The sequence below is a fragment of the Paramacrobiotus metropolitanus genome, unplaced genomic scaffold (assembly GCF_019649055.1).
Source record: "Paramacrobiotus metropolitanus isolate TYO unplaced genomic scaffold, Prichtersi_v1.0 Parri_scaffold0000001, whole genome shotgun sequence".
In the NCBI taxonomy this organism is placed as follows: Eukaryota; Metazoa; Tardigrada; class Eutardigrada; order Parachela; family Macrobiotidae; genus Paramacrobiotus; species Paramacrobiotus metropolitanus.
Window position 1 is genome coordinate 2,676,034 of NW_026570221.1, and position 15,889 is coordinate 2,691,922.

A 15,889-nucleotide genomic window follows, 5' to 3' on the forward strand; every position below is an offset into this window, starting at 1 on the left:
CATTTGTCTAGGTATGAAATCTTTCCTGAATGATTCCGAAGAGGTTTCCTACTTTAGTTTTTTGATACATTGTGGTAATGTGGTAGGCTGGTAAAAGGCGACGGTACCCACTCCCCCCGGGCCCAGTTGCTTGAAGGCTACAGGTGCGAAGATGTACCGAGAATCGACCATCTTGGGACTAGGCCAAGATACGAGTCCTAGACGGCGCAGCAGCTGATTCAGCACTAGTGGAATTAATACGGGTAGCAGCAACGATATCAATACAGCCTGTATTGATATTATCGGCTTTGTAGACGGTACTGTTCGGTACTGTTTAATTGGTTTCCTTCGTGTTTAACAACAATGATTACATACTACGGTTACAAGTTCCAGAAACAACCAAAATCACTCCCTTCCGCAATTTTACTTCTGCCCTGCAAAGTGCCTAAAACTGCGGCAGCGTTTCCCTTCATTATCGCAAGACTAATGCGCTGTTTTAAGAAAGCGATATGATCTGTTTTTTCCTGTCTTTCCGCGAATCAGGCGACCAACGAAGCTGACCATGTCTTTCGCGGCTTCTCCAAGTGCTCCCAGCGTTTCCACCGCAAAAGGGTAGAGCAGATACTGTTCTCCGAGGGAGCGGTACTTTTGACGCTTCCGATTTTCTGCTTGCCGAGCCGCTGCACCAGCCGCTTTGGCAGTCCCTTTAAGGTATTACTGTGCCAGTGTATCTGCGCAAGTGGCATCCCACGCCAGCTGTTTTCCATCACGGACGGGAACCAGAGTAACTCTGTCAGGCCGCAGGCCATTGTCTCCTGACATTCCCTTTGGTTCTAATTCACTAGGGATACACGCAGCAAGGAATCCCCGGTGAAGAATGCTGTTTAATTCGGAATGCAGGCCCCATCTACCCTTGTTGTACGAACAAGTCAAGCCGTGGTGTCCGTTCGGGGTCACTGGAAATGTGCATGCTTGGCAGTCATGATGGGCTACCACCGGTAGTCCAAACCTTAGGCCAATGGCGATTCTTACTTGCTCATCTGAAAGTAAAGTGCCCAAGTTGGCCGCCGGTAACGCGTATAACCAAGCTGCAGAGTCTTTTTCTGAAGCAGCCAGCAAGAGCGCCATCTCCTTGTCGCTTCCGCATTCCATGGTTTTCAATCTCCAGCGTGAATAAGACAATTCAACTACCGGCCAGTCCCAGCTTTTCTGAGATTTTCTAGCATTATCCGCTGGCAGTTCACAACGGTAGGTGTCAGTCCATAATTTTATGGCTTCACTAAGACCCGACAACGGAGTGTTAGGGAGGGCTTTATAGATAGTATCAATACAGCCGTCACCTGTATTAAAGAGGTGACGTCTTACGCAAAGAACATTCCGTTTTGTGCACTTGAAAGTTGCATAACCAGACAATGTTTCACTCGTATAAGAGGTACCCCGCGGTTCAGAACTGCTGAGCTTGCGGATTAAATGGTAAAGGTGATATAAATGTTCATTACGTTCAAACCTGAGTTGTACTCTAATAATTATAAATACTTCAACTCGTAATAGATGTTAAATTAATGATGTTGGATTCAGCCCGTTCAGATAAAACCGCTCGATGCTAAGATTAGAAAGGTCGCATTCAGGGAAGATACCTATTTTTGGTGATATTTTGAACTGTTCGTCATAGCGTTGACTGCAATACAGGATGGGATGTTGGTAAAATATTTCATTTCGGCACTTGTAGCCGGCAGAAATATCCATCTGTTGATTGTTGATAATCTTCATATTAGACCGTTGGGAAAGTAAACTTTTATTATTAGATTTGACAAACGGTATCAATAGGTCTACCGATCCAAACGGTATGCTTTGTCTATGAAACCGTCAAAATAATTCTATTTCTGATGGACCGGCACAGCAGTGAAATTGATACCTTTGTTGACCTCATGCCGGCCAACAGTTCGCCCGAGCTGCAGCATAACATGCGGCCGCCAAGAGAGGTTGTACTGGCGCTAGACAGCCGGAAAGATTGAGAAACGTGGGCTAGTTTACACATACTGTCCGGATCGAAATCTGCCCTCTTCTTTTTTCGGCAGGTTCCAGGCGATAGCCGAACCGTGAGAAGCGCTCCTCTATGAGGTATACGACGGATATCCGCCGTAACCTGTAGGAAGCTGTTGCTGTGTTGGCGGTCTGAAAATTCCTGTGTAAACAACAGGAGATTCTAGCGCTTGTGATGGCAAGCGAGTTTAGTCGAGTGGAGATGTGAGTTGCGATGATGAGCTGACTAGGGCACACGCAAAACTGAGCATTATAATGGGTTGAGTACTCGACTATATTTACTGCCGTAGTGTACAATCATACGTACCGGTGGTCCGCCACGGCCAGACTGTATAATGTATAATGTATTTACTGCTGTAGACGTATTGTTAGTATTGTAAACATACATAGAATTACTACTGTACGGTTTACTATTGTAAAAATAAAGGAAATACTTGCATAGAAGTTTAGTGGATGGATGAAACTGGATTTCTCTACCTGCAGGGTTTTTGGATATGTCCAAATAATCGTTTTGTGTCTTTTTGATATTTTTGTGCTTCTCAAATTAATGATAGTTTTTTAAATTAACCAGAGTTTTAATTTTTTTTAACGTGTGAGCTGCACAGCAAACAGTAAAAATGAAAATCATGGTTTATAATGGTACATGTGTTATTCATACTTAACACTAGCCGCATGCATGAAAGGTAAGCACCAGGGGTATGTGTGCAAATGTTGTATATGTCCAACGCCCTGGAGGTATGTGTACAGAGCATTTCTTGCCTGATCAGTGCATGATCATGATGTGAAACAATCATACACGACTTACTCATACAAATTTCCAAGATACCTGTATTTTTGCAACCTGTTAGCTTAAGTAATAGTTATACTACAGTAAAACCTCCGTGATACGTACACTCATATGTACGTACGCCCTCTGTACTAAGTACGCCAAAACGCGTACCAAAATCACTGTAATGCGGTTGCAGTCGGCATAACGTTATCTGAAGAAAATACCAACTCGTCGTTTTCTTGAAAGTACCACTTCTATTCAATAAGAGCAATCACTACACCTATGGCTGGAATGAAATAAAATCGTAGGGGACGTACTGTTACGTCAGGCATAGCAAAACGGGAAATATCCGCTGCGCCTTCCACAATGCCACTTAATTTGAGTCCAATTTGATTTGCGTCCGACCGTCAAGACAGCACAAACGCCTTTGCTTTCGTTGTTCACTGGTATCCTATTATCGTCTATCGCTGCATGGAATAATTCCATTCCTTGAAATCTTGGAATTATGTAGAACGTGTGTCTGCTGCGTTTTTTTAGTCGGATTATAAATACCTAAAAAGCCTTCTACATGTTGACCAAGTTCGTCTCTCTGTGCCTGCTTCTTTGCGGCCTAAGTCTCCTGCTTGTTTTCAGCCTAAACCTGCGGCGGACAGCAGGTCAACACGCAAATACGACAGAGTTCGCCTCGGTCATAATCCTCAATCTTGCCGATCATCCGGACTGCGCAGCCGACGTTCGCCGCCTCTGCGAGCACTTGTCCGTCAAGAAGTACACCGACGCCATCATAGATGCCAAGAACAGTCTGGACGTGCTTAACTGCTTCCTACTCCGCGTAATGATTCTTCTTGGTCGCGCTTCTGAATCGCGCTTTAATTTATTAACTGCTTTGTTTTGCAGGAAGACAAAAATGTTTCCGCCGGCTGCCATCAGGTGAGTCAACAAGCACCGGGTTTTCAGCTACCCTGTTGTGCATTTGCAGCCTCTGGTTATCACTCTATTGAACTATCTTTTGCTCGTGTTCGATAGTAAATAATTTCTATCCAGAGTTCACTGCGCTTCTCACTGGTTGATTTCGGTGTTTTATTCAATTTTAGAAACGTTAACTGCAACGTTTTTTGCTGGGATCCACACTTTTAAAAACTTTGGAAATTTTATGGTTGGTGTAGCATAGTAAGATATGGCTGAGTGCGATGTCTTCGGTTTGTAGCTGTTCGTAGTTTGGAGCTATTTTTATGGTTGAAGTAACAGCCATAGGCAGTTACTGTATGTATGCGGAAATCCGCAAAGGCTCGTCGTAGCGCAGATACGCCGCTGCGAATTTTATCGTAAGCCGCTGATGGTACCCACTGGCCACTGCAGTTTTAAGACTGCATTTTCAACTTTTCGGTGTTATGAAAATTTGACACAGATCTAAGTACAGCGGTTTCACAAATCGTATTCGAAAGAGCTGAATGAATACACTGCGTGGACAATCTCTCGATTGTGTAGCGGCAGGTTCGGGATAAGAAAGAGGAATACTGGAATTTAAAATAATTTCGGATTTGTGTATATAAAAGGAATAATAATAGTAGGGGAAAGAATTTTGTGAGTGTATGAAGGACATGAGAGGTTGTGGGTGTTCCTTTACTACAGTTGAGACCTTGAAAAATGCGCGTTTAGTCTGTAACTTTCCATACGTTTACACCGTCATTTTTGTAGTAGTAATTTGTGTAGTAGTAATTTGTGTAGTTAAGAAACTTGATTGCTTAATGGAGCGAACTATTATGTTTTGCACTGATAGTCTTGGATGTGTAGTGACAGGTGGTTTGTATATGGGATGTAGGCTGGGAGGTACATTAAAAGGTTGTTCGAGAAAATGTTTGGTAAATTTTCACTAGGATCACTAGTTACATGAAATAATAGCCTTACACATTTTGTTAAGCTATTTTTCAAATGCAATATTGTCGAAAAAGGCTGTACTACACGCACTGCCTGGACTTCCATGTAACCAAGATTATTTAATCAATTTTCTCTACCAATATCTAAACAGTTCCGCCGTAAATCATAAACACAAAAATTAAAAATTTTATGCTTATGTAAAGTCATACATCCTGCACATAGCCTAGCATCAGCTTTTAAATCACTATGTAACATGTCTGAATTATTACCAATCAAATCAGATGCAACTAAAATATTGCAACAATCGCACGGCACATAAGCAACCATGACCTTTCTCCAATAAGTTTTTCCAAACATACCAGAAAACGCACCACCTTTAGTATTCCGATTACATTTTTGTTTTTTAACTTTTACATTCTCATATCTAACATCGTCACCACTTCCCGCATTATCCTCCCTGCTACAATTACCATCAGTTTTTATTTTGCATTGCTTTCTATAATCACGCATATACTCACGCATGTATTTCTTACGAGCACAACCACCTTCCATTATTTTATTAAATAAAGAATTCTTAAACGAAAATAATGTATGAAAGATAACTTAGTAAACCATACTCAACCTAAAAAACCTACCAAAGCCAAACAAAAGACTGCAACCTGATTCAGTAAGTTTCCGCAAATCCACACCGGCCACCAAAAAAAAACCAACAAGAAAAAGATTTTGCTCACTCCATTTACTTCGTCCACTCCATAATAACTCAAACACAAGATTCCTCAACTTCTTATATACCCACCGAACTCAAAAAATCCAGTCAAAACCAATTAAACTATACATTTTCTCGAACAACCTTTTAATGTACCTACCAACCTACTTTCCATATACAAACCACCTGTTCCTACACATCCAAGACTATCAGTTCAAAGCATAATAGTTCGCTCCATTAAACAATCAACCTTCTCGAAATTTCTTGAATTTTCCACAATAATCCATCACTATCTACAGCCCGCAACACACTCCACTTCCTGTAACACTTCATTAAACACTCAAATACCAACAACCAGAAAGTCGAATATATTTATACTATACTACAGTAAAACTCCCACTACCTTCACCCTAATTCAACATTCACCCTTTTTTCATTATGACTTTTCGTCAAACATATCACCTTTAATATAATTTACTATATTATTAAATTCTCTATTCAGGCTTTATATTCCTACCCCTTATAATGTCCACATACAATATGCAATATGCTCCTGCAATGTGCTCCTACATATGTGGGAGCATATTTATGTAGGAGCACATTGCAGGAGATATTGGATTACGTTGATACTAAAATTCCGTTTTTCTCCTCCAAGAACCGATGAAACCGATGCATTGTGCTCCTACATAATGTAGGAGCACATAATGTAAACTAAAAAAGATGCTGAGCTAACAACGCCATCTAGAACTTTCACGCATCGTTACTCGACTCATGTCACATGACTCATGTCACATGACTGTTAGGCCCCACCGATTCCTTCAACCGGCCGGACCCTTCCGTACTCTACGGGCGCCAAAAATTACTTTTGTTCACACACGGATATCGAAGACCAAAAACCGAAACTACAGTTTCATATATGCTACGACTGATTCTAGTCGTATACCGCATATAAGAACCTGTCACGGTTCAATGAATCTGCCGCAAAAAGTTTCTCGATATAAATTTAATACCCGCCACAAGCTGTCTTTTCACCTAATGACGTCCCATCGGCAGTTAGCGGTGAGGTACCACTACCATCTGTTACGGTATCGTAAAAGAACAAAACCGTACCATATACGTTTTTAGGAGGAAAAATGTGGTGATGGTTAATAAAAATAGCTACTATGATAATACGCAAATTAAATATTTTGGCAGTGTTCAGGTCGATTGTAGATCATGGGCGATTTCAAAAGAACATCACCAAGGACCCACGGATTGCCAGCATCATCCACACCGAGTGCCGCGAGGATCTGAACAAGACCTTAGCGAACTGCCCCGGTACTCGGCAGAGGGATCCCAGATTCTTCCTGTCCTGCGTGGTGGGGCAAAAATACAATAACCCCGACGAATCGTGTCTGGTGTGGATCAACAAAGTGGCCGTTGTCATCTTCTCCGATGATGACCTGGTCGCGCACTTCATCAGCGATTGTGCGGTCGACCAGAAACGCCTGCAGTGCAGTTTCTTGAACAACGAGGGACGATCCAAGGGCCGGCATTCCCAAGGCGCATCCGTCCAGTGTCTGCTGCACGAAATGCAGCGGATGCAGCGCATTGCCCTGGAGGATCAAGCCGGTCGACAGGATGGCCTGCGTTGGTCGGCATCCCCGCCAGAAAAACAGTTGTCACCGGTATATCAGCATCAGCTCATGTACTTGCTGGAACTGCAGGCCGAGGATTATCGTCTCGATCGGGCGCTTTTCCTGGCGTGCCGGGATGACCAGGAGATGTTTTGCCAAGATCGTTTGGCCGGTCATGGACGGGTGTATCAGTGCTTGCTGCAAAACATCAACGAGCCGCAAATGAGCCTGGAAGTAGGTTAGCCAACTTATCCGTATTAAGTTTTTCACCCGTCCCAATTTAGACGCCCATCCCCGCAATAAAATCCCGTTAAGATTTAGCTCTGTGCCCCAAAATGCAAAATACTCTACTACAAACTCAGGGTTAAGAAAAGTGCCACAAGGTGTACTGACAAATGACATCAGCATATTCAGTTGCAAGTATCACGACTATATGGAACTTACGTATTGTTGCATTAATAAATTCTTTTATTTCCACACCGTTCGCGAACTGATGAATTCTACTACACTGTCAGTCTGTCACTGTCTGGGCCTGTCAGCAAAGTGATTGCAAGCGTGTTCAAATTCCTTAGATTCTTACTTTTTTCCAAAATTAAAGTTTTAATTTTTATGCATTAGCATCAGTTCGCGAATATAAGAATTTATTAATGCAACATTACGTAAAACTTCTCGTTTTACTAGTTAGGCACATAGGTAAGCGGTTCTAGGAAACTACTTACTATCCAGTACTAATCTCACAAAAAATTACATTCACAAAAACCATGGACGAATTACAAAATGAAAAAACCAGTTTTTTCCTGTCTTTTGTTACATCTCTTATTACATTTTTCATGGAGAGCAATGAGACAAAGTTTTTAGTTAATTCATTAGAAAAATCGAATAGACGTCTGCGACACGTTCGTCCATTCAATTTGCGTAAACAACAAAAGCCATAAACCGTTCTTGAAAAACTACCTCATTCAATACCCTTACAAAGTCACGGTGTCATTGGGTCATTAATTGACTCAGTGGTCTACAAAAATACGGAATATGTCCGCTAAGTGTCGAGCGCGCGTAAGATTTCATACGTGTGTGCTTTAGTGCAAAAGCCGTTTGGAAGAGCGTGAAGTGGCCGCGCACACCGATTACAAGGTAGATTACGGCTTGAGTTACGATTGAGGAAGGGAGGTCTCCCGCTACAGCTGCGTGCCGCCGGCGGTACACCCGCAGGAGTTCGGCATGTCCTCCATCATTCTCTGCCTACAGGAACAAATGCACAAAGACGGTAGAACATATTTCTCTTCCTTTTCATTATTTCTGTCTGTTTCCGATAAAGCTCCCGCGTTGATAGGAAACAGACCACCGGTAACTCTTTTCTCTCTTCTTTTACCAGCTCACCACGGTGTTGGTCCCAAATGTCAGAAAGCTATGTATTACCATCGACAAGCCATGATGAACAACATCAACGTGTCACCGAATATTCTGGTGTTCTGTAAGACGGACATTGAGCGTCACTGCAGGAAGAAGGGCGTCCAGCCGCTGGCCTACGTACACTGCCTGATGGGCGCCGCTCAGCCTCGCATGTGGAGGAGCCAAAACGATAACGAGAGCCAGTACGCTGGCCAGTTGGAGCCTGCCTGCCAGCGCAAGCTGGAAAAGCTCCTGTTGATAGCTGACCCGGCTAGCGACATTCGAGTGGATTTGGTATTGCATCAGGTAATGCGTCTTGGCAAAGCGTACATGTGTTTGGCCTGTGTTTGGCCGTGTTGGCCAGGGTCAAAAAGAGGGAGGAATTTTGAGAGGGAGGAATTTCTGCGTGGTCAAAAAGAGGGAGGAATTTTGAGAGGGAGGAATTTCTGCGTGGTCAAAAAGAGGAAGGAATTCCTGAAGCGAGGGAGGGAGGAATTTTAATATGGTCAAAAAGAGGGAGGAATTTTTTCGAAGTTCAAATGAAGTACTTAGGGACCTCAAACCCAGGTCTCCGAGGTCGCCACCGAGATTTTCATTATACAAAGGACATTCCAAAATTAATTTTCCCTATTTTGTATCTCCCGGCATTAACGCATTCAGCTAATATCATCCATATTGTTACAAACGTCCTTCATTAGCAAACTGTATAAAGAAGTTATTTTGTTTAATTACAATCAAATGGGGAAGAAATACCAAAAGAAACACCAAAGGGTTTTCAAAGTTTTTCACGTGATTTTCCCGGACAGTTTTTGCTACTTTTCACAATCTTTCTGCTCATTTTCCTTGATGCAGAAAATATATTTAGGTTAACAATTCTTTCCTCTTACAAAATAAAGTTTTGAACAAAATGTCCTATTCAAACCACTTTTCTAGAAAAATAAAAACTGCTTGGGACTAGGTGTTAAAATCAGAAAGCATCGCAGCATCCAGACGGTAAAAAACAGAAAATTTCATGAAAAAATTTGCTGTTGTCGGTGGAATGCAAACTTTCTTGGTATCTGAGATGCGCAAGACTGGCCATAAAATGTGCTTTTTATCGATGGGAAGCATCATAAATTTATAAAAGCGAAACGGCTGGAATAAGGGAATTTCGGTGTCTTATGAAAGAAAAATGTTTACTTTTAATCCTGAGCTTTTCAAAATGTTCTGCCATCGCAATAATATCACGTACTAAATTTGCAGTTGACACTTTAAGTTTTTTGTTGAAAACATTGCCAGGTCAGAAGTTGCAATAAAAAGAATAATTTTCAAAAAAGGTGCTGAAAAAAGTGCAAAAGCAGCATTCACCATTTCGTTTTTTGTTTGGCAAGTTCTTCTTCGATTCTTTTGATTCTTATTTCTTTACATAGTTTACATAATGGGTTATCCAGCAAAAATTATACCATTTGTGTATAACCTAAAATCGCAGGGAGACAGAATAGGGAAAATTATTTTTGGAATCTCCTTTGTATAACAAGTTTGAAGGGCTGAGTCGAACTGAAGTACTCGGGGATCTCGAACTTGGGTCACCGAGGTCGCCACCGAGGTTTTCTCATTGAGCGGGCGAACAAAGCGAGCCTGCGTTTCTAATTCAAGACATGTTGAGGGTTCGATGAAACGGAAGTTCCAGTGACCTTTAGGTCGCCACGTGACCTTTGGGTCGCCACTGATTTTCATGGTGATTCCTATACACTTTGACATGCTGAGTCGAACTAAAGTATTCGGGGACCTCGAATTGGGTCCCCGAGGTCGCCATCACGACATGTACCATATATGCACAGTGTGATGTGCTGAGTGGAATTAAAGTCCTCGGGGACCACCGAACCCAAGTCCCAGAGGTTGCCACTACCATATGTAACATATATTCACTGTTTGCTATGCTAATTCGAGCTGAGGTGCTCCGGGACCTCGGAACCGCGTCCCTCGAATCTACAATTATGTTTTAAAACATTTCTGAATGAATTGTTGATTATTCCAAAATTATGTTTTCTGATATTTCTGTACGTATCTCTTCAACTTTTAAATATTTCTAGATATTTCTTAATATTAGATCCGCTAGGCTAGTTCACATCGTGTCTACAAGTTCACATCTATGCGTTCTCAATCTCTATACGAGGATGCGTGCAGTCGAACCGACAGTAAATTTTTTCAGCGAGACCAACCGACAACCACGCTCACAAGTGGATTATTTTTTCACATAACAGCCACCCGTGAAAGGGCTTGGTATCGTTTGCACTGTATGCGTGGTACAGGTGACAGCCATCCGTGGATGGTTGGCAGTCGCTTGCACTATGTGCACGGTTGTCGGTTGGTCTCGCTCAAAAAATTTACTGTCTAATTACTGTTTAATTTAAAAGCAGTTATTTTAAAAGCAGTATGCAGTTAATTTTTGAAACAGAAATTAGAATTAATTGCATATTATTCTTGGATAATTTTGCATCTTTAAAAAAAACAATATAGTCAAATCAATTGGAAACGCCCGATACTGAGAAGAACGTACGATGTATGCAAAACTCCGACAACAAAACTTTGATGGTGCTGTGTACTGAAGTTATACAATGAGATGTCAATCATTCCTCCATAGTGCTTTGAAATAATTTTAAAACACCGTGCAAATTTAGTGGTTGTCCGTACACGAGCGTGAACGCGTTTTTTGTGCGCAACAACTGATCGGTAAGATTTCACGCGGAAGTGACGGAACCAAATTTTTGGAAATCTTTCCAAGCTTAAGAATAGTTTTTTTCGATGCCTGTAATGTGTTTATGAAAAAAAATTGCTAGATCAGTTGTTTGGTATGAAAACGGTTCACACTTATGCGCATTTACATGTACGATTGTAACAAGATGGTTCATAATAAAATTTAGATCTGCAACTAAAAGCTCTATCTGCTAGGCTGATTCTGCAGCTTCGGCACTTACGTGTAAATGCTTAGCGCATTCGTTTCCTTATACATTTTAAATTTGAAACCGCAGCCCGCTTGTCCTAAGGGCGTATGAGACCTTATACTACTCGGGTAGGAGATACTACACATTGTATAAGATTTCAATGAGTTTTAAAACAAACCGGCACATTACGAAACATTGTGTCATGTGTAGTTATGTTACAACGTGTCATCCGCAGATAAAAGAATATGAATTTATGATCCAAAGCTTGCGGTAACCATTAAGAAATTTATTCTGAAAGTGGTGTTCGAATTTATCTCTACAGTAGCATTTCATAAAGTAATTTGTTTAGAACAAAATCAGCAGGGATAGAAACGTAGACGTTCTGGTTAGATAAAATTCGACATGCCATGTATTTTAATACTTTGAAATCTAGGTATTTTAAAGTGGAATGGCGGTTTTTGAAAACCTGGTTTTATTAACGAGTTTTATGTTAACGGTATTTTAATTTTCAATTATTCTCAACACTGTAATCAGGATTTTAACGTTTTTGTTTTATGTAATACAAAATGGTAGAGCAAGTAAGAAGCAGAAATATTTAAAAATGTTTTAAAAGAAGTAGAAAGAGTTAAAAATTAATAACATAATTAGTATATTTATGAAACATTCAGCATTGTATCAAGAAATAATTATATATATCCGAACCTATCGAAAAATACCAATTAATATCTAGAAATATATTTACATTTTAAAAATAAATTTAGAAAAATGTTAAAATATATAACAAAAAAATATTCTTAGGGTTAAAGAGAAATATTGAAAAAAATATGTAGAAATATTTTGGAATAATCAAAATATTTAGAAATATTATATTTAGAAGTATTAAGAAATATCTAGAAATTGTAGAAATATGTGCAGAAATGCGTGCAGAACCAGAAGTTTAATATTAGAATAATTAAAACTAAATTCAGAACTGTGTTAAGACATATTTACAGATATACTTTTTACTATGAAAATATATGTTGAAATAATGTCTGGAATATTAAGAAATATATTTAGGAATATGTGGAAATATAATAAGAAATATTAGTTAAAAAAATTAGAAACATTTATGAATATTTAGAAATATTCTCGGTTTCTACTTCCTCCAGCAGTGGTTGATAAATCACATCAACTAGTATGCATACTTCTATAAAATATATATCGTGGTGGCGACTTGGGGGACGCGGGTCCGAGAACCCCCAGCACTTCAGTTCGACTCAGCATAGCAACCTGTGTATAGGTAGTACATATCGTAGTGGCAACCTCAGGGACCCGGGTTCGATGGTCCCCGAGTACCTTAATTCCACTCAGCACATCACACTGTGTATATATGGTACATGTCGTGATGGCGACCTCGGGGGCCCAGTGCGAGGTCCCCGAGTACTTCAGTTCAGAGTACTTCAGAATGTCAAAGTGTACAGGAATCACCATGAAAATCGGTGGCAATCCAAAGGTCACGTGGCGACCTAAAGGTCACTGGAACTTCCGTTTCATCGAACCCTCAACATGTCTTGAATTAGAAACGCAGGCCGGCTTCGTTCGCCCGCTCAATGAGAAAACCTCGGTGGCGACCTCGGTGACCTGGGTTCGAGGTCCCTAAGTACTTCATTTGAACTTCGAAAAAATTCCTCCCTCTTTTTGACCATATCAAAATTCCTCCCTCCCTCGCTTCAGAAATTCCTCCCTCTTTTTGACCACGCAGAAATTCCTCCCTCTCAAAATTCCTCCCTCTTTTTGACCCTGGCCCATGTAGGCCAGTACATGTGGCAGTCGAACAGTATAATTTGGAACAGCATCTGTTCCTGGACCGGCGCTCAAGCTAAGACCACTGTTCGACGTATTTAATTGCAGCTTGCAGACGTTTATTTTACAATAACCGATACTGTTATGGAAGGTTGTACAAACGTGTGCCGGCTGTGCCATTGAAAGTGTGGTCGGCTGATCTGCTAATTTGGCTTCAACGGAAGAGCATGTTGTCTTACCGTTCAATCACCTGTGTCTTCTTAATTGTGATTTGTGAGCAATCATCGTCTTAGGCATGTGCCAACATAATCTACAACTGTTGTGGAGGCAATATGCATGCGCCCGCGCAGCAGTAAGTGAAGTTTCACTTCGATATTGAACTGGATAGTCGATGGTCATTGTGGTTCTCGTAGTATGATGGGTTGCCTGATGGAAAACATTGGGGCTCCGGAGATGACGGAGAACTGCGAGAAACATCTGCGGGAATTGCATTACTTTGTGTCACGGAATATCCGGATGAACGGGGAACTTGTCTTCGCCTGCAAGGATTCAGGCTTCAGATTATGCGGGTTGAAGGACCGGTACCAGGATGAAGATCGCTGGCAGGTGCCGGATGCCGGTCCAGTCGCCATCAGCTGTCTGTATCGGAACGCTATTGTTACGGCACCTTTTAAAGACGATGTATGGGTTAACAATTTTGAACGTAATCTTATGAATTCGTCTGGTGTGCGGTGCTGCAGCTAAATAACTTTGATGCTCTATGTGCAGCTAACCACGCAGTGCCAGTGTAAAGTCTTGGAGCTGGCGCGCCGGCGGGTCCTCGCTCATGATCTGCCTCCGCATATCGACACGGTATGCATTCCTGATCTGGCCAACTTCTGCTCAGACAAGCCGCTCCTCCCGGGCCAGGTACAATAAGGGGCAATTTTTTTCAGCAAGATACGAGTAGTATTGCCGAAAAAGCGTACACGCAATCTTGCGTTTAGCAATAGCTTACACATCCCTTAGACATTTGCGATGTACGTGGCGCAAAAACCGCTTCTGCTAGCGAAGATTGGAAAATAGCTTTAATCCTATGTACTCTGTAACTGGCCAAAGCTTTCGACGGTGTAATAAACGTCCGCGGTAAATTTCCCATTTCCGTTTCTTTTTTACTTTTTCCTATCATGAAGCGCAATTTCCACCAGACGGTATGTTTATTGTGGCCTTCCTGGTTCCCGTGACTGAAGTTTGCACCGGCTTTGCCACTGATATTTGGTGTTTTGTCTACCGAGCAGGAGGTGAACTGTCTGCAAAATCACTACGCCAAATTGCAGACAGACTGCAAGGCCGCCCTGATTGAGTACTCCCGGGCCGTTCATCATCACCCCAAACTGAGCAACGCCTACTATAGCTGCGGCAGAATGCTGGAGAAGTTCTGTCGCGGAGTACTGTATAATCCATTCACCCTCGCCGATGCCATGCAGTGCCTGATGCCCTTCAAGGAGGCCACCGAGATGGGCAGGACTTGCCAGGCTGAGATTCAGCACTACCAAAGGGTCAGTGATTCACGTGACCGGTTCCGTCTAGCTGCAGTTATGACCGGTGTTTCATTTACTCGGCAGGCGAACATCAACGAACTGAATCTCAATATCCCATTCAAGGAAGCCTGCAACGAGGACCGGGTGGTGTTTTGTAAAGGGCCAGATGGAAAAGAACTGACCGATATGTACGTACGACAACGAATTCATAACATGTAAATATGGTAATACCGTTTATTTTGGAGCCTAATTTGGTTTTTGGTATAACAGTGGGGAAGTGGTACTGTGCTTGAGCTCTCATGACCGCGAGGGCAATGTCAGCGATGTCAAACCCCGCATCAGTGCCTCGTGTCGGAAACAGCTGAAATCCTTTGTGTGGATGAACGACAGTCTTACTTAGTTAGTCAAGAATTAACTAAGCCAACGATCACGTGAAGCGATGAATTTTCATTATTCATTTTCATTCATTTCATTAGTTTTCATTGCAATTTTCTTTTTTTTATTATACAGTGCATGATTATGATGTGATTAAACAAACACCATTTTGCGCTCATTTTGTTCTCAATCATTTTTGCTGCTTTCCAATAACTACTGCCTTGATGATAGTATCAAAATTTGAATCAGAAAAACGTTTTTCACGGATACTTGTACAACATGTGCATCAGTGCATGCCCCACACGTGGAAAAGTGTATTTTATTATAATCCCACTACCGTATGGCTTTCCGTGTTTAGACGTGGAAATGGCCAGTCAGCCAGCAAGAAAAAACTTAAAAAATAAAATTAGAAAAATTCGAAAATTTATTAATAGAATCAACTACTGTGTACAATGTCAGGTACACATCTAATCAGAACATAAATCACACACTCACATATTGTATAAACGCTAACAGACCTGGTGCTGAGATGAAGCGGAAGAATCGAAGTACGTGTATATACGATATCACAATTTTTACCGATTTACCACAAACATAGCAGTTGTGACACAACTGCTATGTTTGTGGTTAAAGCGGTAAAAAATAGTTCTTACTGAATTAACATAATTACCGTACGATGGTTATGCTACATTAAGTAAGTGTCAACGCGCGGAAATTGTAGCGAACACAGAACCAAAGCTGGCAATGGTCATAGTGAGTTAGTGGTACTGTAACTCCACAATTTGCAGTATCTGGATACCCTGCTGAGCTCCGAGCTGGATCTCAGTTTTGAATTCAAGGAAGGATGTATGACCGGCAGATATGTCCAGAGGGACAGGGGGGACATTTTTGCTAGTCACACTGGTGTC

General features: G+C 41.5%; 2 protein-coding genes across 2 annotated transcripts; both read left to right on the forward strand.

The window, feature by feature from the left end:
* Window positions 1-3,061: 3,061 nt before the first annotated feature.
* On the forward strand, window positions 3,062-6,931 carry LOC129596849 (uncharacterized). Its single transcript, XM_055494263.1, has 3 exons — window positions 3,062-3,623; window positions 3,689-3,721; window positions 6,588-6,931. Exons 1-3 carry the CDS (start codon window positions 3,360-3,362, stop codon window positions 6,666-6,668), a joined length of 378 nt encoding a protein of 125 aa, XP_055350238.1. The 5' UTR covers window positions 3,062-3,359; the 3' UTR covers window positions 6,669-6,931.
* A 1,146-nt stretch (window positions 6,932-8,077) lies between these two features.
* On the forward strand, window positions 8,078-15,201 carry LOC129596772 (Golgi apparatus protein 1-like). The gene is made up of 8 exons (XM_055494154.1): window positions 8,078-8,255; window positions 8,364-8,686; window positions 13,380-13,438; window positions 13,500-13,767; window positions 13,855-13,995; window positions 14,364-14,624; window positions 14,691-14,794; window positions 14,877-15,201. Exons 1-8 carry the CDS (start codon window positions 8,210-8,212, stop codon window positions 15,004-15,006), a joined length of 1,332 nt encoding a protein of 443 aa, XP_055350129.1. The 5' UTR covers window positions 8,078-8,209; the 3' UTR covers window positions 15,007-15,201.
* Window positions 15,202-15,889: the final 688 nt, after the last annotated feature.

What these genes read in the sequence shown, in the direction of transcription:
- LOC129596772 (XM_055494154.1), top strand. Translation starts at nt 8,210, where the DNA reads ATGTCCTCCATCATTCTCTGCCTACAGGAACAAATGCACAAAGACG. An exon ending in ATGCATGCGCCCGCGCAGCA is followed by an intron (nt 13,439 to 13,499) that starts GTAAGTGAAGTT and finishes TGGTTCTCGTAG; the next exon opens with TATGATGGGTTGCCTGATGG. An exon ending in CGGCACCTTTTAAAGACGAT is followed by an intron (nt 13,768 to 13,854) that starts GTATGGGTTAAC and finishes CTCTATGTGCAG; the next exon opens with CTAACCACGCAGTGCCAGTG.
- LOC129596849 (XM_055494263.1), top strand. Translation starts at nt 3,360, where the DNA reads ATGTTGACCAAGTTCGTCTCTCTGTGCCTGCTTCTTTGCGGCCTAAGT. An exon ending in TTAACTGCTTCCTACTCCGC is followed by an intron (nt 3,624 to 3,688) that starts GTAATGATTCTT and finishes TTTGTTTTGCAG; the next exon opens with GAAGACAAAAATGTTTCCGC. An exon ending in TTTCCGCCGGCTGCCATCAG is followed by an intron (nt 3,722 to 6,587) that starts GTGAGTCAACAA and finishes GGTCGATTGTAG; the next exon opens with ATCATGGGCGATTTCAAAAG.